The sequence below is a fragment of the Lepisosteus platostomus genome, chromosome 2 (assembly GCF_059453375.1).
Source record: "Lepisosteus platostomus isolate fLepPlt1 chromosome 2, fLepPlt1.hap1, whole genome shotgun sequence".
Taxonomy (NCBI): domain Eukaryota; kingdom Metazoa; phylum Chordata; class Actinopteri; order Semionotiformes; family Lepisosteidae; genus Lepisosteus; species Lepisosteus platostomus.
The window spans coordinates 70,358,555-70,382,811 of record NC_142612.1 but is presented as its reverse complement, the minus strand read 5'-3'; the positions used below and the strand labels follow the sequence as shown (position 1 = coordinate 70,382,811).

The 24,257-nt window shown below is 40.9% G+C and overlaps 1 protein-coding gene across 2 annotated transcripts in view; it reads left to right on the top strand.

Annotated features, from left to right (window-relative positions):
* The first annotated feature begins 1,103 nt into the window (after positions 1 to 1,103).
* The window catches only part of LOC148676969 (glypican-5-like), a 142,337-nt gene continuing 119,183 nt past the window's right edge, over positions 1,104 to 24,257 (top strand). Inside the window, exons 1-2 of one of the 2 annotated variants that reach the window (XM_088616530.1) lie at positions 1,104 to 1,790; positions 8,345 to 8,506. In XM_088616530.1, coding sequence (XP_088472656.1) covers positions 1,622 to 1,790; positions 8,345 to 8,506 — 331 coding nt within the window. In that variant the 5' untranslated portion in view covers positions 1,104 to 1,621. The remainder of the gene's footprint in view (positions 1,791 to 8,344; positions 8,507 to 24,257) is intronic. The other variant, XM_088616523.1, reaches the window with a different exon arrangement.

Here is a 24,257-nt window from a genome sequence, read left to right as displayed (position 1 = left end):
AAATACAGTTTATAGTTTTCTACCTACATCCCATTGTCAATAAGAACAGGACGGACAGTTTATGATATCTGAAATATTCAGTAGAAAACCTGTGAATAAAGAACAATCACAAGAGCTTCAGAGGCTGTCGGTGTGTTCTCTTCTCTCTCCGCCAGGCAGTGTCTCATTGTAAGTCATTAGCGAATGACCCACTCAGTGCAGTTCCTCAACCAAAGCTGACCCATACACAGGGACATGGGATTATTGATTGTGCAGCCATTAGCTAATCATGTGGAGAAATTTACAAGCCTTTTAACTCCAGCTCCGGGGTGACAGCGAGGCCATGATCGATGTCCCATACCTATAAAAGCACCCTTGATGATCTACCTGCTCTTCAGTTCAACTCCTGGGCTTTTGTTAACATATTTGAAATTTCATAGCATCTGTCTTTTATTTCCCTGATTTTGGTGGGATGGCTATGGGGTGATTCTGTCTGTGATGGGCCTCAGTGGATGCCAGTTGTTCTTGAGGGCTGGCTGAAAGGTTCCCCCCACCGTCTCCTGCTCAGGGCAGCTGTGTCATTACTCCTGCTCCTATGTGAAGGGACTCCCTGACTACACTGTCTCGGTGAAGCTGCTCCACACAACAGCCCGCATCTGGAGGGGCGGGGCATTACATACAGCATTGCACCCAAACCACAACAGGAATGGGGATAAACAAGAACACACGTCTAAAATATTTGCATGCTTTTACCAAATAAGTCCCCCCCCCCCCCCCCCCCACAACACCACCCCCTTCTGTGAACTCGACTGAATCCACGCCGAGGCGGCGTCCCGGTAAACTTGATAACCATTTTTTTAGTAGCTGCGATAAGGTATACGACACAAGATGATTATTATATTTTGATGATAATTTAAGACGATATAATATGATAATAAAGTTAACAAGTTAGTGAATTTTAAAAATATATGAATGACTTACAGGCTACTAAATAATACATTGACGTTTTCTTCTTCTTATTATTATTATTTAAATAGTTAATCTGTCCTATTTACAAATAGCTTTGTACTTTTTAGTTGAATATTTTTTAATAAGGGAGTAACGCGTTGCGAGTTACATGAATCTAGAAGTGAACTGCTCATTCGGGGACGTGTTCCGACTCCCCCTTACCGAACGCAGCGGAACAGTACGCAGTTGCGGGACATGTGTAGATCTGTTGCAGTGAGTGTAGCTTTAAATACGAGTTCCCCAGTGTCAAACTAATTATAGAGGAAGCCAATAATCTCAGCTGCTCTTTTTCAAACACTTTCAGAACAGGGAGAGGGAGAGCGAGGGAGCAAGGAAGCATGTCAGCAGCGAAGCAAGCGGACTCTTGAAAGTAACAGAAACTGGACTGCGAAGAAGTTCAGTCTTTGATTTAGACCCGTCTTGCTTTTTTTCCACTGTGCGCTCAACCTGTCTCAAGTCAAGAATGTGAGAATCTTTCGGAGACATCGTTGCGTATCCGTGACTTTTTCAGTTACTGTACACACTTTTGTTTTATTTATTTTTTTACAAAAACAGCGTCTCAACGTAAGACAACTTCAAAGGGGGGGAAATCACTACACAATTACCTGGATTTTCTGTGGATTGAGATGGTGCAATGTCCCGAGGAATATTCTCACGTGTTGTTTTTTGGTGGATTTTGGTGGCAGTGGCCCTGCTGACCGAAGTCTCTTCTTTAAGGACACCCAGCTGCCATGAAGTGAAAACAGCCTTTCAGCTTCGCCACATCGGCCCCTTGAAATGGGTACCCGAAACCCCCGGAACAGGTCAGAGTACACCAAATGACCAATTCAGATTTTTGCATCTTATGTTTGCTTCAGCGCGCTAAACGCGCACTGCTTACGTTACTCGGTATCAGACACCTGCACGTTTCTAGGTTTCCTCTGTTGTAGTACATTTTCCAATCCCTCCCATAACAAATTTGTAGTTATCGTATTGCGTGATTCTCCAACTTTGCTCATTTTCTCTCTGGGCTGCAGCGTTTGCGATTTTTGGAGAACACAGTAGCTGTTTAAAACGAAAGGGAAAAACAGCCTAAATCATTTAAAACGGTGTAGTTTGTAGAACTTCATTATAATCGATGACAGCGGCTGTCTCAAAAACAGAATACAAAGATTAGTAAAAATCAATGCATTCCAATGCAGCACTTGTTTTTGTATAATGTATTTGTAATTAATAACAAAGACACCCCGAAGGGGGACATTATACACCCGGATGCGTAATTTTGTACGCACAAGATTCTAACAATATGTTCAAGATGAACTTGTATCCACAGCGTAGAACATCACCTAGACCCTTACTCTTTATTTACTGCCTGTCCTCTTTGGTGCCGTGAAATGTCAGTTCAGTTTTGAAAACTACCGTGGCAGATCATGACAGTGGCTCCGCCGACCTGAAATAAGACTCAGCGACGAAAAGCGAGACGCTGTTAAGTTAGAAGACATTCCCCCATTGACCTCCCCAATTTTGCTATCCGTCTCAGACGAAAATGCCCTTTTTCATTCCAGAAAATACAGGAGAGTCAGAGGTAAATTAGAAAATTGAAGAGGCTGGTGCTGGAAGCGTTTATAGCGTATTAGAATAACCTGTATTTAATGTTCATGGAACCAGTTTTTAAGCTTACACTTGAACGATCCAGTAAGGGCAGACTGAAGTGAACATAAAAATATTTCGATGTGGTCGCATTAAGATATCATAATACTGGAAAACAGTTTTCAGCCAAATTCCAGAAGCGCCCTGTGTCGTGTTTTTTATGTGGAAGGAAGGAAAATATTAATCCACTTTTTTGTAATACTGATATATTACATGGAAAATATGGGAAAATAAGAACTAAATAAAAAAGGGATATTACCAATCACGTCAGATACAGTAATTGCAGGAACTGTGTGGTTGAATCAGTCTAAGAAGTCCAGTTGCTATGCTCAGTTAGAGCAGAATACAATTGCTGTTGTGTCTTTAATGATCAGCAGAAAAGGGATACAACATAGAGATGTAAATCTAAAGATTTTTTTTTCTGTGAAACATTTTGTATTTACATGCGATTTTGTTGCTTGATTCTCATTTGCAGCCATATGCCTCTGCTTAACCCCCAAATGTTAAACTGGAACTCAGCAGGAAAACAGTTTTGGATACAGTCAGCAGTAAACTGCCAGGAACATACTGTAGTTAACTTGTCTAGAGAGAGTATGATGTGCTGGTCTTACAGTGCCCAGCGCTTACAGTTTGGCAGGGTATGATGAAAAATATTAGTCTACGCCTGCAGTTGTCTTGTCAGCATTTATCTGCAAGTATTACCTTGGTCCCTGCAAACATTCAAGACTGCAGAGATGCTGCGGAAGAAAGAGTGAAACAAATAAACTGGTGAAGTTAAAAATGGAATGTCAGACAATGAAAACCAGAGGACTCGGGTGCCTCTGAGGACTGACATCCAAAGCCATTTCTTTAACGTAGAATAGTTTGGCTGCCTCTTCACACTGCAGGAGAATTGCGAAATAAAGATCAGTCAGCGTTCGGAAGCTGCCCGAGTTCTGGTCAGCGTGCTCTGTCCAGAGAGGTGTCCGTGTGGACAAACCACTGCTTCAGAGAAGATGGCAGCTTGTCAGCTGGGAGCTCCAGCCCAGGGCTGCGCGCTGTGTAAGAATGTAAAGTGTATTGAATAATGAACATCACTGCGCGGAGCCAGAGAAGCCTGGAATGAGACCAGGTAAACTTAGACATTGCCCAGTCCAGCATCTGTACCAGTCGGCGAGTTGAGAATCCTCCTTCTCACTGCTTCACACGCTGAGCAGACAAGCTTGTGGCTGATACCCATCCAATAGAGTAATCGTCTGGAGACCCCTGGAGATCACTCCTGCAGACAGCTAATTTATCATTACAACACAGTTTTTCCTTGTTTGTTTCCTTTATGCAGTCGCCAAAGGGTTGTTGAATCATGTTCTTTAAAGTACAGGCTTGAAGATGGGTGGGGGGTGGGTTGGTGGGGGGGACTTAATTTTGCAATGATTTCAGATCAAATGCCAAGCAAAGCAGTGTCTCATTCTGAGCACAGAAATAAAAGTCCGCTCAAAAGTCACGTCGAACTTTGCTGATCTGCGGGCTGAGGGGCGAGGGAGAATGCAGACGCAGAAAAGGCTTTGCTCAACTGTATTTGCATTATTCAGGACCAGAAGGGTGGGTCATGAAGCTTTACTTTTCCAGCAATTCGGCCAAGGACTGGTGCTGGCTTGTGACACACGTTATTACAGTATACTGTAGTCTAAAGGAAAAGCAAAAATCATAGAATTTCTCCTTTTATTTTCTTAAATGGTAGTCTATTGCCTTGTATCCTGCTTGCCTAAATGTTTTACATAGAAGGGGTACATAAACAGTGTAATTGTATTATTTGTAACGTGGATGATGAATGCTAGTTTAATGCAACCAGCACATCAAAATCTCCTCTGATTTGCTCAATTAGCTGAATTTAGTGTGATGCAGTGCACGTGTGTGGTGTAACAAATTGCAGGCTCTTGTAAATGTGATAGGAAATCCATTTATAATGAAGAACCTGAAAAGGGTAGGAATTCTATTACTGTCATGTTTGCAAGATTGCAAACTATTTTTAAATGCTTCACACAATGAGCTCCTGGAAGTTTTCCTTGGCTTCTTCTGTCCACTTCTCCTCCAAGTGCGTCCCATTAATAGTTTGTACCACGGCCAATAAGTACATTGACAAACCAAAAGAATCAATGAACAATCAATCAGTAACTTGCTTATGCTGTTATTATTTTGTAAAGGTCTGGCTTCTCTGGTTCCGTCCTGCCTAGCCAAACATGCCATCTAGAAATTAAATGCTGCTGTTTTGTGTTTGAATTTGTCAGTTTCATTATATCTATTCAATTCCCGTTTATTATCTTATCTCAAGTCTAATTGTGGGATCCGTCAAGGCTAGTTTATTCACAAACACACTTCCAACGTCAAATTTGGAGATTTCTGTGAAAAGGGTGTGTTAAATAATGGCACTTGACAGTTTCACTTTGTAGTCATGTATACTGTATAAACAGCATCCTAACTGAGCAGATTCCTTTCTGAGGGGGTTCCACAGCTTCACAGGGCAGACGCACTAAAGCGTTTTGTACTGAATTGAACATATGGATGCCTTTTGAAGTTCTGTGCAGTTGCTTGTGCTCTTTAACACTGCTGTGTTCTGAATGCTCTCCCTAGAGGGGTGTGGCATGGTGATGTGAGCATGACACCGCTTCATGGGGCTAAATAAAAAGCACCTCATGGGTGTGCTGTAGTGTGTTTGTAGTGTGCAGGCCAAGTGAAGCTTTCACATGTGTGTAGTGGTCCAGGCTCTTGCAAAGTGTGCTCCCATGGCCCCACATCCTCCCCACTTCACCAGTTTCAGCCTGTGGTCCCTTGTCTGTCTGGATTTCCCTCTGCTCTCGCTAGTGTAATCCCCTCTCGGAGAAATCCGCTTAGGTGTCTGGGGATTTCTTTACGATAGTGTTATCACTGGTGTTCAGAAGTGATGGGATTGAGTGCGTGTAGGTGTGTTTCATGTTCAAACTCAGGGGAAAGAGCCAAAACCCTTTCCTTTGCCTATAAATTGTTACAGGACAAAAAGTGCCAAGTGCCATCCTTGGGTAACTTGTAATTGAATCTTATTACATCTTCGGTTTCAAGAGAATCCCTTGTTTCTTCCAACACTTAGAAAATTAACTCCTCAATGTGCCGCTCTGATATACTGTAGAGTGACATCCAGATTTTTGCACATAAAGTAAAATCTGTGCTCAGTTGAGCGCTTTAATAGTGAAAATTGTATGAGAGGGAAAGGTAGGCTCCTCTTGGCTCCTGCAGGGAGATGGATGTCAGTGCCCAGGGAGTGGGCAGACCATTCCCGCCATGTAATTACCTTTCTCCTCAGGAAGCCAGAAAACCACAGTCTTGCTCTGCTGGCTATTAACCTGTGCTGAAAATGTATTCAACCTGGCAAGTGTGAGGAGCAGAAGAATCCATGTATGACCTGAGGTTAAAAAATAAACAAACTGTGTATGGTGCATACATTTACAAAGTCTGTTTATTCAAGAATGTAATTTCTAAATGGGACAAAAAAATGAGTGATAATCCTGTGATTCAGTATCGTGTAGGGTGTGTGGGTCCCTGAAATATTCCAGCAAGTGAAAAACACACTGTAAATGTGAGTCCCATGCTACATATTGCATTCATTTAGGTCCAGATTAATGGATGAAGTTTAATTGCACTACATGTCGTTTTCTTAAAAGTCAGTTTTCTTCCTGTGTAAATGTCTGCAAATAATGGAAGCGAAACAGAAAATGTTGAAGTGTAAACAGTGGCATGACTGTATATATTTTTTAAAGAGACATTATAATTAGAATAAAGAAATTGCATGTGTCACCAGTTAAACTAGAAATGTTTCATACCTGTGTGAAAGCCATCAAAAGAAACCTTAAGTTAACAATTGTTTGGTAACTAATGTATTTGTCAGAACTTATAGGCTTGTTAACAGCCTGCTGTGTTTTAATTCAGTCCAGTCAGAGGATTTAGAGAGATTGCTCTGCCTTGTCTTTAGAGTCAATTGCAAATCACATTAAGACATAAATAAGTGAGTTATACTACCACTTTAATTAAAAAAGGAGACTACTTATTTCTCCCTTAGGGAAGTATGTGATTTGGGACCATTAGTACAATTCCTGTACATTTAATGAAAAACTGTGAGAGTGATTTTACAGAGTAGAATTTACTACTATTAAGAATCTAATTAAACATTTTGAGAGATAAATCTGGTAAGAAAACGCAAACATGAAAAAGAGAAATAAAATTGACAAAGTTTTTGATGTTTTAAGGGTTTTACTTTTCATTAAAAAGTGAAAGAGATGTGGGTCATGTTTCAGTTCATTAATAATTGGGTAAAAGCTTGACTTTGCATACCATAAATATTCTCCCAAGTGATGCTATTCCGAATCAAAACAGATTCTTGAACTAAGCATGGGTTTTATGTAATAAAAAAATCAAACTCTTTTTTAGTTAAACCCCCAAAATCCCCCCAAATTTATTTTCACAAAAATAAATAAAAACAACAAAAAAGATCATACATGCATAGATTTATTATAGCAAAGCTAAATTCCACATTTTATCATAGATGTTTATACCTGTTGTAGCCCAGTAGTGAAAATGCCCAGGTAATGACCGCTGTTGAGAGTATATGGTTACATGACCTTATCCATCTCGTAATATAACTCCATGTAATGCTCTGATTGTTCGTCTTGTCAGCCCACATCTATTTTGTTCTAATTTTCTCTTCGTTCCAGTCTAGCTGGGCCGAGATGAACTGTGGCTAGAGTCCCTGTGTGTTATTTTCATTTCAGAGATAGCACTGAGCACGGAGCCTGAGAGAGCAGGGACAGAGGTCAGCTCTGACTTCATTCTAAAGAGATGAACACAGCTGGTACTCGTGCACAATCTTGTTGGCTAATTAAGCGACAGCAATGCAACGCTAAAACAGGTCGAGGGAGCAGGCCTGAAGTCTTCAGGGACTGATACGGAAAGGGAGGCACAAGTTACTTTGACTACGGGGACCTGCAGTGCTCAAGTTTCATTGCTAGCAATATTTATCTAGTGAAAGTCAGGGCTGGGTTGCAGACTGCTGGTTTCCAACACTGCACTTTCATAATTTACTTGTTGGTATGATATAGTGCTAGAAAAAGGCCTTATCAGCAGAACATGTGGAGAAAGAGTTCCAAAAGCCTTTGGATTCGTACCTTGTTTAGTAAACAAGTTCCATGAAGACTTTTACACACACTATGCATCTTAGGTGATAAGAACTGTCCACTGGCACACAGCTCACTGTGAAAAATGGTTGTGAAGTGGAGGAGGTAAGGTACAGTGGTTAATAGAGGTGGCTAGTGAAACCCCCGACTTCCTGCGTGACCACCTGATGCTGTGTGTGTGAAGGGGTGGGGGGTGGGATGAGTGCTGTCGAGTCAGTATCGACTCATGGCAACCCTGTGGATAGTTCCCCCATCACTATCCATAGAGTTTTCATGGCAAGATATGGAAGTAAATTGCCAGGCCTTTCTTCCTCACAGATAGTGCTAGGTTTGTTGCTGTTGTCATGAAAACATGAGCCTCCACTGCCAACACTGCCCCATGCTGCTGCTGCCCAGTATGGGTTATTAGAGAACCTTGTGCCCAACATGGGACATGAACCCACTACCCTGAGATTATGAGTCTCATGCTCTACCAACAGAGCAAGCCAGGGCACGTGTGTGTGTGTGTGAAGGGTTGGTCCTAATTCCTGTTCTCCATCTTATCCTTCCAGTCATGGACCTGCAGGTCTGCAAGAACGGCGGGCCCACCTGCTGCACACGCAAGATGGAGGAGAGCTACCAAGCAGCGGTGCGAAGAGAGGCCCTGCAGCACATCCGCTCTTACAGCTTTGAGCTCAAGTACCTCATCATGGGCCATGCCACAACCTTGCAAGGTAACGATGTCAGAGGATGGGGCAGTTTAGTTTGGGTAAATAGCATAAATGAGCTGGCCAGGCTCCAGAGACCCCAAACAGACTTATTCATTCCCTCAGAAGTGTTTGGGTAGATGGCCCCCTTTTCTTTCAGCAAACTTCAGTTCCTCAGGTTGATTATTTTCTTGTATCGTTTATTCCTACTCGTCCTACTGTCGTTGCTTACATGATTCTATGATTGCCTTGTGGAAGCTCCTTGAATCCTTTAAAGCATATGCATTTCTGATTATTTAAAGCTATTCAACAGGTTAATATGTCTATATGTCTGAATCCTTGCAATGAAGACACTTAAAGTTTGTTGAAGTGTATTTCTTCAAAAAGTATTTTCTTTTTTCTTTCACCTATCAGAAGTCCGTGAACTGAAAATGAGTAGTCTTGGACTACTTTCCATTTAATTTTCCTGTTTTTTAACATTTCTTGTATTTTTGGGATGTTCAGTTAATTGTGGGTTATAAAAGAATAATGAACAATGCTCTTGGTCAGTCTACATATGAATGTGAAAGCAGCTTTTACATCTTTATCCTGCCATTACATTGTGAATTGGTGCTGTTATCATTTACAAGCAGGATGCGACGCCCATGAGGCTTATATTTAATTGGATCCAGCACCTTGTTGGACCAAAAGGAAAGGCCGTTAAATAATGAAACAATCAAGTCCATGCCTAAAACAGGAGCAGGCCCCCTCTGGGCCTGTCTACTCCTTCTTACTGCCAAAAACAAAATGTTAGTCACAGCTCTGAGCTTACAGGGAAACTCTGACTCAAATCTGGTTTGTTTTTTTCCTAACATCAGTTTATCAATTGATTTTGTTCCTATCAATTCTTTTTTATTTTGAGTACAAAATGGATGTACAGTACATGCATTTTTTGGACTGAATAAAGCTCTTTCCTCTGGAGTTTGTAGCAGGCTGGGAGGGATGCAGAGCACATAAAAGATGGTACACTTTCCCATACATTGACCTGTGCAGTGGAGGTTGTATTGGTTGCTATGGGAACAGTTACCAGGCCAGACAGTAAAAGAAGGGGACAGGGTGCTTCACCTCTTGGGGGAATGCTAATATGCTTTGAATTCATTAAATTAACTAAAAAGCCTCCTAAATGCAGTTTTAGAAAAGTGAGAAAAGTGTGATTGAAAACAATCATTACGTAAAAAAAAAACATCCAATATAAGTTATTTTGTGTAAGCTGCTTCATTTTAATTTGACTTTTAAGCCTTATGTAGTAGTTTTATGTGTAAAAGTTACTGAGTTACAGGGCCACATTTTTACACATTAAGTTACTGGATAAGATTAGGTTACACATATCAGCGTTCGTAATTAAGTGGTGTTTAATATGACACCCTTAGTTAATGATTAGTTCGTGGGCAACATGCTTGCCAGCGTGGTCCGGGAAAACCTGGTATTTAGGATCTGATCCTATCTCTGGGGCCTTCAACAATGTGTAGGATAGAGATGCATCCCTATTTGACATGTAGAATTACCGAACAATGCAGCACTTTATTATGGATGAATATTTAAGTCATTGATTGTCCAAAGAGTCTTAGGTAAATTATTACTCACACTCTCAAAGATATAATAGCAGCATAATAATAGTGTGTGGCTGTATTCCTTGCATTTTGTTATAGCTCAGTCACTGCTCTACAGATTGATTAACTATCCAATCGAACTGAATCAGGATCTTAGTTAATCTGGATCATAGTTTTTGTGATTCAGGAGAAACTGCAGTGGCTACATTAATAGGAGTGGCCAGTGTAATAGGAGTGGCCAATCTAATAAACTTAGATACCCAGTTTATTTTTTGAACTGGTATTTCTAAATTCCTGTGAAATAGTTTTTTCTGGTTTTAAAGCAGTCAGTATGTGTGGTATGTTATGTGTTCCAAACCAGTTTACTTAAAAATGCAATGTTGTGGCATAAAAATATTGCCACAGTGTAAAGGAGTTTCAAACAAAAAACTTTATTTTCCTGTACTGCAGATATTGCCTTGTCCAGTTTGTCTAACGCTATTTGGGGGAAAAAGAAAGCAAATTAATGTGGAAAGTATGAGACTATAGATTGCTGTGCAGTGCAACATATTAAAGATGCCACTTTTGAAGGGTGCATATGTTATAATTTAACATTAATTAAAGTGACTAGATTCTTTCCAAACCTGCTGTGTTTGCTTTGACTGTGTCCTTTCTTAAAGCATGGTGCACATTGAAACCAGGTGCTAATATGCTGTAGTAAAGGCAGATCCACTTTCCAGACGTTCCTGAAAATATACTTTACAAGCCAACTTTACAAGAGGCATAGTATTACTGTCTGCAGTTATCAGTCTACAGAAGTATGGTGAACAGGAGTTTAGAAAGAAGAGACTCTGCAAAAGGACATTGCCCATACTCCATTTTGTTTGCATTTTGGGAATCAACAAAATGACTAACAGCCAAGTGAAAAAGAAAAAGAGAAAAAACTTTACATTCACGTAGCCTTGGAGATACTTTAACATTTGAATTAGCTGCTGTGATTAGATATTTCAAGGAAAAGAAAAGCTGAGTTGTGAGTTGTCCACTTACATTCAGATTCCTTTAGGCAAGTTCTGTAAAGGAGTTGGAGGGACAGCTCTGAACGAAAAGACAAATTTCGTTCTTTCAGTGTATTATTTGCATTTGAAAGACAACAGATGTCAGTGATGTGAATTCTGGTGGCTGTGAAGTACTGGTAGACACTACCATCTTTAAAGATACTGATTTAATGGTCAATTTGTTTATTTGAAAATTTTAGCGCTTCCAATACAGTCCATCTCCCAGTTTCTATCAAATATAGTTTTCCAATTGTACTGCAACCTTGTGGAATACAGCCATCTGCAACATACTTAAATGTGTTGTTTAGACATCAACCATCTCCACCGTAATCAAATAGACCTACCACTGCAACATCCAAATTATAAATGGTTTTGAATGCTCTGAAATACGTTATCCTGGGGCTCCTTAGTAGCTCCAACAGTTAAGCCCTACCATTTATGATGTGTGTTATTCAAGCTTGGCTCATGTCATCAGTGAACAGTTACCAGGTAACCACAAGCGCCAGAACACAGTGTGTCTGGGAATATTTTGTCTTTAGTCAGCGAAGTTGAGGCCTGTAAGGTCTCTGTGAGTGTACATTGACATCAGTGAGAGACCCAGAATTCCTCTAATCTGTACTCACTCTCCTATAAGGAACTCTGTAGTTCCCAGTGTGTTATTATTATTATTCATAATTATATATTATTCAGCTATATATATCCCACATATCCTTTATTTATCACTGTGTAATTGACCATCGGACAATTCAGAAGATTGTTGTTCATCAGGAGAACTCTGTTGCTGTTTCCTATAGGATGAAGAAGTGAGCCACAGAGCATGTCCAGTACTTACTAGCTCTGTTCATATTTCAAGACAAAAGCAGGTGTATTTTCCACTTTGGCATTGGATTATGAGCGTCAAGAATTATGGGCTCCTTAACCATGAGCGATGGAGAAATCCCTATTGATTGTTTCACCATGACCGATGGAGAAATCCCTATTGATTATTCATATTCTCTAGAAAAAACAAAACTCCCCCCAGGTTGTGCAGTGCAGTCTTTATTTGCAGATACTGCCTGACCTCTGCAATTCGGGGTTGTTTATACCGTGGCAGCATGCTCCGAGCACACACAAGGATTTCTGGTGCCCCGTGGCCCACTCCCTTTGGTTAGCCACAGGCCCGTATAGGCTCCATGGGCCCTGGACCAATCCCACCACATGCGGCCTGAGAATTCTTCCACAGCGAAAGACAATGAACTGGTACTCCCTTGCCAGCAACCACTTCCCCTCCAGTTTCCTAGTGCGGTTGAAGAGGCGTGACAGCCTCTCAGGGCACCTAGCCACGGGTTCCTGGAGCGCTGGCTATCAGCAGCTGTCTGCTCCTGCTCAGCCGCTGCCCTCGCCACTGGCAGCCGCAGTTTTCCTGGAGGCCGGGCCACGTGCGAGCCATTGTGAGTGCTGCGGGGTCTGTTCATGCAAAAAAATCTACACGACTGTTCCGGTGTAACCCTTGTGAAGAATAGACGACGCAAGTCAAGTGAGGGGCTGTGTCAGTTGGCAAGTGGAAGGAAAAAAAAATAGAGGTTAATTTCGTGCCTAAAAGCAAAAAAAAAAAAAACCCAACATTTCAGCAGTGGAACCTTCATAACCCTGAGAATGAATATGTAGACCACAGAGGAACTGATCTGATTGACTTATCCAGACACGAGAAGAGTTCAGTCACAGCTGCATTTTGTCAATTTACAGTATTTTACATACCAATGACTGTTTTTTGGGATATGGATACTGTAGGTGCCTGACACGCCCTTGGAAGGTTGCCCTGTACTGTACAGTCCTTCCAGTTGGTGAAAGTTAAATTGAATTTTAATTTCAGTTTAAAATAGGGTGGTTTTATTATTGATCCTTTTCAGGTGTCCTTATGGCATTTATTTTTTCAGTGGTTAGCCGGCCTTTGTCTTTTCTGAGATAAAGCAGGCCACAAACTATTCATCATTGACTCCCTCTGCTGCCCAATATTGAGGAGTGTTCCGGCTCTGGTCTGCATCCTCTGAAAAGAGCATTGTAATCAAACCTGCAGTGCTTTAGTGTGAGATCCCTGTGCTTTTACAGATGTGTATGTTTTGTTTGCACTTGTGTGTATTTTAATAGAGCTGCACCCTGTGATGCTCTGTAACGAGGGAAGAGGAACTGTAGAAAACTAAAATAAACGTAGTTCTGTAACACTGAAAGAGACAATTCTCAAAAGATTTTTTGCCGGACCTAGGTCTAGCTCAGTTTTCGTAAAATGATTTCAAAACTGAGTGCTTCAATTTATGGCTGGAGTATTTTAAAAGAATTTAATGTGCATTTTTGTAAGCCAGACAAAATGTCAAATGCTTTCCAATGTAGTCTGAAAACACCACTGAATGACAGTAACTGCATTCTTTACTATAGCTAATTAGCTAATTATATGTATTCAGTATGAAAATATCCTCTGGTTAATGCTGGGTCTAGTATTACTTATGTCTTGTAAAAAATCATTAAGGGAGGGAGCGAAGGATGAAGTAAACAGGCAGACAGCATAGTCAGTAAACAGCACTGGCGTGAATTTAATTGTGGCAAAGGACTGCACCATGTTTGGCTAATTGTGAGTGAACATCCGCTGTAGAACTGGTGACATAACCAGTTTTGGCTTTATCCTAGTCTGAGCTTTTCCAGATTAAGAGAGCATTAGGGAGGTTTCAGAAAAGAGTCTTGTCAATTAGGGTCATCTGGCCAATCTGGAGTAATCACACCTGACATCCCGCCTCTAACTTCCTGAGAGCAACTGAGCAGATGGCCTGTGTGTGATGCCTGTGGCTTGTGCCATCTCATAATCCGGGACCCACTGGGGCTTTGTTGTTGCTCCAGAGTGATCTGAAAATCTGTCTAGTCTGATTCCACGTGCTGTTAAAAAAAAACAAACGAAACAAAATAAAAATATTTTTGGCCTAATTAGATTTTTAATCTAATGGATGCATTCTGTATCCAGTCCAGTATACAGTTATTTTTAGTGGCTCAGTGAACAGGGAGTACAAGGGTATAAAGGAGAAATTGTGCTTTACTCACACAACTGCTGTTAGAATTCCCAATGATGTGAAATACAATGCAATTAATCTGCTCTGGTTTAAAGAGAGTGTTAGGTTCTAATGTGGCTTCAATGAGCATCAGTGGTATCCAATGATTAACTAAAGCTCTGAATGCTGATAAGGTACTTTGCTTTTGTTTTTCAGCCCATCTGTTAGACTAGTAACACTAAATGTGAGAAAGCACTGTAGTAATAACCAAGCAGAAGAGAAAATATTTGAAATGTAAAGGGAGGCCTTTAAGATTATTTTTAATGGAGAGAACACTTTAGAGGTGAACAGGGATGTGCACACAGGTGCTACATTGAATAAACATTTGTTAAAGATCAGTAGACAGATATTTAAACACATGATTATCGTGCAATAATTACCCACACTGACACTTAAACTACATTTAAATAGACCATAGAAACACTGTCCTGCACTGAAGTGTGTATAAAGAGACAGGCTGACTGGAAGAGGAGCCTGTTTCTGCTGCAGAAATGGATAGGTAAATATTATCCTACCAGTACAGTACAGAGTGCTAAAGAAAATGGAGTGATATCGAGCTCGCCATTAAAAATAGAAAGAGAGACTCCTTGGTGGCGAGGGGCTGGGTGAAGGGGGTCACTGGTAGAGCAGTGGATGGAGGTAGGACACATGGAGCTCATTACACATGTTCTAATTTGGCTGTGACAGGCCGTGGCCGGCTCTGTCTGGGCTGTGTGTGGAGCGGGTCTGTTTTTTCAGTCAGCTGTCGCACACAGGGCTGGTTTCCCTTGCCCCCTTCGCCGTTGCCAGCAGAACGCAATCGCAGCCGACCCTGGCATCTCATGAAAAGCTCAGTAATCCCTCCTGCTACCTGATGCCCGTGCGTTTGGTTCTGTTGCTAGGACCCACCCTCAAACACAGGGGAAGCTCGTTATAGTAGCAGGGTTTCGGACGGAAGCACATCTGAAGTCTGGGTCCAGGTTCTCCTCACCCCTATTAGAGCCCAGTACAGAGGTAACAAAGAGAGCCGTGGAGAAAGTGACCCCTCAAGTCAACCAACTCTGACCCCAAAATTTATCTCATGGTTGATTACTAAATAATATACCTTATTTTCCAAAATATTGCTATCTTATTTTTAATTTTTATTAATTCTGTTGACATTTCTTATGTAAAATTAATAATACTTTGTCTTTATATACGGCCTAACTGAAAAGCCATTCTGCCGCACCAGTAGAAAGCTGTGACATTTAGAGGGAGAGCATATTATAATGTTGAAGAATATAATTTCATTTATGCGCACTTTTCAAGAAAGAGATGTAGATCAGCGTACGTCTAATGCACTTTACAGGAGTGAATAGAAAGAGGAAAAAAAGTCCCAGTAAACCAACCCTGCAAAACATTTAAATGACATATTCAGAACTGGGATGAAAATATACATCTTTCAGCGAGTTTTAAAAATGCTGACCTTAGCAGATTCTCTAATGGATTTTGTCAGATATCTCACAGCCAAAAGCAGTGCATGGCAAAGAGTACGCAGCAGTGATGTCCATGCAGGGTTGGTGGTAACAGTTTGTAGATTCCAAGGCAAGGAAGTGGGCAGTTGGATCTACAGCTGTTGCCTGAACAGAAACACAAAGGCAAGGCAACTAGTAGGTGGTCAATGATAGCCCGGCCCTGATGAGTACAGGTGCCTGACTGCATCACATGGGAGGGCGGAGAAAGATTGGATCAGCAGGGACCCACAAAGGGAAAGCAGATGACGCTGAGTGAAAATTGTTGATGAATGCGGATTATTAAGCCTGCTGTAGGTTTGCTTTCTAACATGCCCTTGTGCTAGTTGATTTTTGATGTTTTAAAGAAAAGAAATTAGTGAAATGGATTTGTACACATGTTTAGAATGATTATAATGTATGCTTTCCTCCTGCGGTATTAGTTTTGGAAGACAAAGAACAATTCAGGCTGAAATTGTACTGACAGAATTTTTTTTAATAAGCTTTATCTGTGCAGCCCATTTAAGTCTATGCAGAACTCTCTGACGTCTGGTCATAATGTTAAAGTTGTGTTTTAAATTACACCCAGCTGGCACTCAGGCTATGGTGATTTCATCACATCTAGCCCAAATGGCACTGTGTTGACATAGGGTAGTGTTACACTCAACAGTCTGGCCCCCACCCTCTGCATCACTCTGTCTTATGGTTAATTTGGAGAGACAAAATCTCAATGACCATTGTACTTTTAAATATTCAATGTTTATTAATAGACATACCCATTTATCTGTTAACATGTTAGCTGAGTGCATTAAGAACTGCAGGTGTTGCTTTTTAAAATCTACAGATGATGCTGTAATTGGGAAAGCGTTAATACAGTGTAAATAGTTTTTTTTTAAGTTTAATTGTGAGCCATCTGCATCTGACCCTCTGGGATCACACTTGGAGCTAGGAACGGCACGAGGTTGACCTCTAAAAATTCATCAGGATCAGGAAAAATGCCAAACGTATTGCCAAATGATAAGTCAGCCATTCATTGCAATATAGCTTTTCAAGTTCTTTTTCTACATTTTGCTTTTCTGTGGACTGTTGCATTACCTAAAGCTCTGATGAATCAAGTGGTCCATCCTTCCCCAGTGAGTGACTGTTGAGGAAATCCTAATTATTCAGTCACTCATTAAACATGGTAATTCTTTAATTAGCGACGAGTGTTTCTCCTGGACACAGCATACTGTACCTTGGGTTTTGTAAAATGCATAACCTCATGTGACAGATGTTTGAGGCTCTCTCACGTGTGTGACCTACTAGACGGCCGTCAAGCCATTTGTTTTCTCCTTCTTTATTATGAGAACAGCTGTCCTCCTGGCTTCCCACACTTCCTGCATTGTCCCAGGCAGGACTACTGGGAGGCCTTGTTCAGTTGTCTTCCCCTGTTTCGCTTTGACCATTTGTCCAATTCCAGCTGACAGAAAGTACTTTTCATGTCAAACTCGTGCATGTTTTCCTTTCTGAAAAACATGGAGCTAAAACTATTCTTTTAAATTATTTCTGTTTAGCTTAATTACATTGGTGACTTTTCTTGACTTTATCTGTCGTTGCTGGTCCAAGTGACCTTTCTTTTCTATGGTCTGATGAATGATGTAGTAAATACCGGATTGTATTGGCCTTTGAAAATGCAAACCAAGCCCTTGCCATTTGCTTGCTTCTTCGCCTGCTATATTCTGTTTTTTATTAAAGCATAACTGTAGTGATTTATTTGATGACACAACAGCGAACAGTAAACATTAGTAAACAAACTGTAAAAGTAGAAGTAAATACAATGTTTACAAGGTGATGGGAAATTAATAACAGGAGACGATGAAGAAACAAAAAAACATGCTAAATGACTGTTTCACACAAGTTTTTAAAATAAAAGACATCAATTCAAGGCTCATTTTTGTAGAAAGAACTTCTTCAGTACTAGAGACTTTTAGTTTAACATTGTTTGGGTGGCTTAAAGCTAAAAAATTGCTGGCGCTGTGGTATTGTCCTAGTCATGTATAAGGAAATAAAGGTTATTCATAGACTCTTAGCTACAATATTTCAATATTCACTAGATGTTCAGGATGAATTATTGAATGAGATCCTTGGATAAATTAACCACTACTAACCAAGCATGCATGAACAGCCAAACAGCCACCTCTTGTTTGTTTCGCCTCCTAGTTAAAAACTGCTTTCCAGCATTTAAAAAGCTAATTACCTCTGTTTTGGGGGGTATTTCTTGTGGATGTTGTAGTTTTTAAATAACGTTATAAATCTGCACCTTATTAAAAGTGGTTTCATGAAGGTGGCCACACATTCCTCTGTGCTTGTTCCTGTATGGTTGGAACACCTCTTCCCCTTGTAACTGGAGAGCACAGGGCCTGGTGCCTGGCAGACTGTCAGCCAGTCAGATGAGGGAGTGGGTGGTGGTCAGGGGAGGCTGGTGCATTGTCCAGGACCTGGCCTGATAGCTAACGGACGGCTGGGATGGCCAAGCCTCCTCAGGGGGACCCACTTTGCTTGAGAAAAAAAGTTCGTGCTGCTCGGTCAGAAGCCCTGTATTCCTGTAACGAGAGCAAGCTGGCTGAGCCGAGAGCCGCGCCAAGTGTTTGCTGGCTCAGTGGGAAAGCCTTGCGTCTCAAACACCCACCAGCTGCCAAGACTGCATGCTGAAAGAAGGAAAAAACTGTCAAACAAATTCTTTCCTTTGGTTCTGGGCTCCTTATTTCTCAAATATTATCATTCTTTTATTTACCCCCCACTCACCCTTCTCCATCTCTGTAACTATTAGTCTGCAATCTAAAGATGAGGGATCAAAAAAAGTAGATGCAGCCTATGTATATATTTGCCTGTAATTATTTTGGGTGATTTTGTCATTGACTTCAATTGCTCCTCCTCACCCTTTCGATGTCTTTCAAAAACTGTGAGTTTTCTAAGTAGGTTCTTGTGAAACAAAAGAATGACCAGGTACTGTAGTGTCTGATTGTTTTCACTCACAGATGTACTTTCTTGGACAGATTGCCAGCCTTGAGTTCCTTCATTGGTACTCTGTACTATATAAGAGTTACTGAAGGGTATGCATTTTCATTGAGAGAGTAGTGTGATCCTTTTCTGCATGCGTGTACTCCTCCTGTTCAGGTGGGCTTTCTCTATGTGGTCTGTTTAATTCCCACCTTGCAAAAACATACAGGCAAGGCTAATTGTAGACTCTGTGTGATTGCATGCGTGTGCTTTGTGATGGACTGGAGTCCAATGTGTAGGACTCCAGTCCCTACCTTGTGCTCTGTGCTTCCAGGCTAGGCTCTGGGTTATCACAACCTTTACCAGGCATAAGCAGCTTTCTGGCAATGGATGGATGGAATGCGATATTGGAGAGTGTGTGTGTGGGGCTTGTGGAACGAGGGTGTGTTTGGTGACATAATACTTCTCTACCACAAGTTAAACAGTTGTAGCTTGTTAATACTTTTTACAGCAGCTTTTTAACACCTTTTTTTTCTCCTTTTTTGCAGACCCTAACATAACTGTAAAACATATATTGCAGGGCACAAGTAATTGAACCCTGTTCGGCGGCACTCGTGACCAGTGCAAGAACACATGGAAACACATGGAAAATGAGCAACAAAGCACAATGTGGCCAAGGAAGCTGTACCTCTGAATGTGGTGTTTTACCTAGATTACTCTTGTAAATCCACTTGTAGAAATGGATACCAAAATCTAGATGTAAAATCCAGTGATTTCCTAATTACTTTGAAAGCAAGGCCAGACAAATGAAGCAGAATTACATGGTAAGCTGTTTATTGACAGTTGTGTGCCTCCTTGGAAGAGTACCAGAGGATGATGCGCATGATGGAATCTGCATATTTCCTCTGACCTCTTCAAGTATATTGTGCTTTATTGCTTTCAGTAGACAAATCTACTGGGTTTTAACTCTTCAGATGCTTCGTCTTTTTATAACCATGTCTTCAGTACTTTGACTAAACTGCTCAAAGTTGTTTTGATGATCTGAATGCAAATATTTCTGCTGAGATACTTCAGCTAAACCAGGTTTGCATTTGCTCACAAGACCAGATTTCTAAAGCTTTCCCAAACTGTCACGTCTCATTTTCTCTCACTCTCTGACCCATTTAAAAGCTGTGCTTTCAGATTATCTCACCTTTTGGTTGCCTCTTTAAAATGGTCACTGTTTTTATGTAATAAATATGGCACCAGGCCACTGGTTGAACCAAAGAAAGAGAAACAATATTTGCATGTATAACTACCTATTTAAGTGATTATTTAATCATTGCTAAAACACATTTAGTTCCAGTATACCACCAGTGCACTACAGTGAAGTGCGACTTTCTGTCAGTTAATATCTCAATAAAGTGTATGGTAATCATAACTTACACTGTGTTCTTTTACGTAAGGTATTTTACTTTGTTGAGGATAGAAGCACATGAAAGGAATCAGTTTTTCAAGTAGACCCCTTCCTGGAGTTATTCATAAGGGTTGCTTTACGAGATTGGATACAGACACATACATGACAAATCGTCGCCGTAAGAAGTGCACTTTGGAGAGAAGGCGAGGATCATGCCTGGTGATCATGCAAGCATGATGTAAGCAGAGTGGGCTGTTTGGACCCTGGAAGGTGAAAGGGAGTGTCTTGGTCTCGTGAGTGTCATTGCTGGGAGTTTCACACGCTAGAGTCTCAGATCCCTGCTCAGGTCTGTTCCCAGGATAATCGGGGTGATTACTCAACTATTACCTCAGCGCTCCCTCAGCTGGTAGTCCTGGCTGACTGACTTCACACTCAGGAATCGTTTCCTGATTAATTCTTCTGGTTGTGGTCCTCCAGTGTGCACTTGCCTTCGTAATTTTAAGAATTATTAAAAAGCTGTTAGTATTGATTTACCATCTGTGTTTTGCTTTTTCCAATTCTGGTCCTGAGAAATATCTGGAAATCGCAGTGTGTGATCTAATGTGATCACCCACTACTTTAAAGAAAAGCTTATTTTTGCCTTGTGCCTCTTCTGATCAGGCACCTAGATTGGTAGCTTTTCACCAGAGGCGCGCTAAGTAATACCTGCTATTTACTTTTACAAAACCAAGAAAGAACGAAACTGCCACTAGCTCCACTGGATGGAATCTTGAAATTAGATGCAAAACATTTGTACACACAGGGAACGAGTCCTGCTCTTGAGCCCGAAACTCCCTTCAGGAAGGCATGGTGAGGAGATTTCTGAACAAAAAACCTTGTTTGTGCTTCTTGTTGAGGATTTTACTTTCAAGTGCCATCTACTTTTAAATTACTGCAGAAATACACATCTTTCGAATATGAACCTTCTTCTTTCTTGAAACACGCTAGCTGAAAGCCAAGTGGCTGATATGGAGGCCCTGGATTCTAAGAGTTCTACAAATAGAATACAGATATAAAAAGAATATAAATAAAGTTCTACATTCTTACAAATTACAAATATCCTGCGTGAGCAGCAAGAAGAAAAAAGGAAAAATAATATATTTACAATAAATATAATACACGAAGTGTCAAGAAAAATTGGTCACCCAGTCATTTTCTAACTGCTTTTTCCTATTCAGGGTCCTGGACAGAACGAATCCATTAAAGGGCAGCCACAGACACAGACATGCACACATTCGCGCCAGGGCCGGTTTTTCCAGAAACCAAAAATCTATGAAATACAACAATTAGGAAAAATCAGCAAAATCTACTGTGATCCTCTGATGCTATCTCCATGACAGCACCTCTTGATAGGAGTTCAGTTAACAGTTTTCAGTATTTTTCTTGCTCTTAAAAGGTTTCTTATCTCTTATTATAGACGTTTGCCTCTTAAGCTTAATGTTCCCATTTTTAGAAAGGTACTAGCTCCCTTTCATCTTTACCTCTGCTGAAGTCCTGCGGTTTGTGTTTTCTGCTGGGGAGAGAGACTGCAGGAACATGAATGGTTTTATTTATCAGGATTAATTTTATTCGATAATGAGTGGAAGCAACATTTTAGGTGGATTGGGAGGCCGGTTGTGAATATAAGCCACGACAGCCCAGCCAAGAAGTCCCATCATTCATGGTCTTCTAGACACTGATGTCGAGACATCCCCAGTGGACCAGCTCCTAGGTTCTGGATTGCTGAGGATTTTAAGCTCTAATTGGCAACTCCTTATCTTCTTCCCAGCTGGACAGTGGTTTCAGATCCCTAGCTTGATCGTGTTCCTCCTCGATCAGATCATCATTAGACTCCGGCATCCCTGGAATTGTTTGTCTTGGAGAGATTTGTTTAAGATGGACTGCCATCTTAATTACAGACATGATGATAGAAATATGGATTGCACATTCTTGACTCCCCGCATCAACACTGCCCCTGCTCCCACCTGTTAACCCCTGACAGCGCCACAACAGACTTGTTTAATGCAAGCAAGGGGGCAGGAACTCTCCAAGGGACCAATGTAGCAATGTTGTTCTGATCCACAGACAACGAGATGGATAGAAGGGAGACTGTAGCTTTATTATCTCAGTGGCACCTGTTTCTGTGAGATAGCCTGATGTGGAAATGACAAATACTGTACATTCTTTCGTCATTCATTACACAGTACTTATGTTATGCATCTATACTAATGTGAAAGTCCTTAAAATGCAATATACCATAAGCCTCTGTTGCTTTAAGATATGGTAGGCTTATTTGAAAGTAAACTGAAGTGTACACAGTATCCATCGACAAACTTACCCTGCTCAGAATGGACTAAGTCACAAGTTATTTATATCCTTTAGAGGTGCAGAGACCAGAGACTCCTTGCTTATTGTCATCCGCAGTGCTGCTTGTCAGTCATTTGGTTCGTGCCTGATGTCAGAGATAAGTCTGCCACGTGGCTGGGTTCAAGACCAAATGCATCAATGCTGCTGAAACCCCTCTTGTGGTAATTTAGAGCTGCTCATGCTCTCATTCTTGTGGTAACACCCTGGAAACACTAGGGGAGTTGCACATCAAAATGTCATTTCTGTGGTGGAGCTGTGGAGATACCACAGCATTTCTTTTGAAACATTTTGTTTTTGTGGTCACACTGTTGTGACACTTTGGTCATTATTGTAAAGCTTTTAGCTGCCATACAAGACTGAATTGAAAATAACTGCAGCAAATACATTTCTAACAGCTTTGTTGTAGCATTTTTAAGAGGTTGTATAATGTCCCATTACAACACCATTAACTATTGCCCTCTGTTATTCGGTGTCACTGTTCTCCAATGATATAGAACATACTACTACACATTTTATAACACTTGTATGTAGTGCAGATCCCATATGTATTAAAAGAGTGGTGTCCGCAAAAATGCTGTAGTGGATGGCTGTGGTTAAGTAAAGCAGAATATCTCCTGCAATCAGAAGCAATTCAATTCTCTCGTAATTTGCTGTGTAGTTCTAGTAAGACTGCCATGGTGCTGCTTTTAATTCTGCCTTGGAAGCTGAATTTTCCCTGTTTAACTCAATTGAAGGTGGAGTACTAATGAGAGTTAGTGCAAAGGAAAATGTTCAGAAACCACTGGAATTATTTTAGTGATACATACTGTAGGTCATAGATGAGTAATGTCTTAAACTTATTAATTTATTTTGTTGTTACTTTTCCAGAACTCTTAAAAAGTCAGTAATCATTGTTCCATACATATGCTTAATTTTTTCTGCTTTTCCCCGCTGGGAATTTGTTCATCAAGAGCCTTCATGGTTAAGACCGGTGATCTCATCATGGCAAAGTTTCCTTGTCAGAAAAATATACTGTATATGAAAGAAACACGCCTAAAATCAGTAGTATAAGAAGTTTTACAATGTACACAAAATGGCTCAACAGATAACGTTCAGAGTAAAGGATGAAGTGGAGTTTTGTTTGAAATGCGTCTCTTTTACTTCATTAAGATACTGTCCTTATGTCATTACAGACCTTCCCCCTGCTTCAATTTAAATGTGTTCCTGCAGACTGTTTTCTGATGCAAAGTTTCTCATTTCTCATAGTGACATTCTGTCATTAGAGGTATCTGTAGTGCTTCATTAAAACTGAAATTAAACCCTTATAGTTTCTGGATTATACAGTATAGTGTCCTATATAAGTAATATATAATCCTTAAAGTGGAGCCTTTCTCTCCTAGAGTACGTTCACTTGTGTTCAACATTGTAATAAGACAGAAAAAAAGACATATATACGAACTATATGAAAGTTTAGCTTTAGACATTATAGCACTGTATTTCTGCACTTTTGCCATGGGTTAGCCATTTGTTTCCATTGGTTTTTACATGCCTTAGCTATACTACAACGGACCATTACAACACATCCACCAACAGGATCGTTGTCTGTCTAGGGTATACAGTGAAGCTGGCACTGTTTAAAGGCGCTTTGTGTGTGCCCGTACTGACTCTGCAGCTTGTCTGTAGGGTGTGCTAACACACTTAGCCCCTCAGGCTCAGTTTCCACCACAGTTGCTGCTGCCCCTCCATCTGTCAGGATGCCAGAGGGCTGACATCAGTGCCTGAGGAGGGCAGCCTGGGCCGGTGCGAAGACTAGTGGGCTTCAGGTTGACATCACCCCTGGCTCTGGGGCCAGGCAGGGCAGGGCACTCTCCCC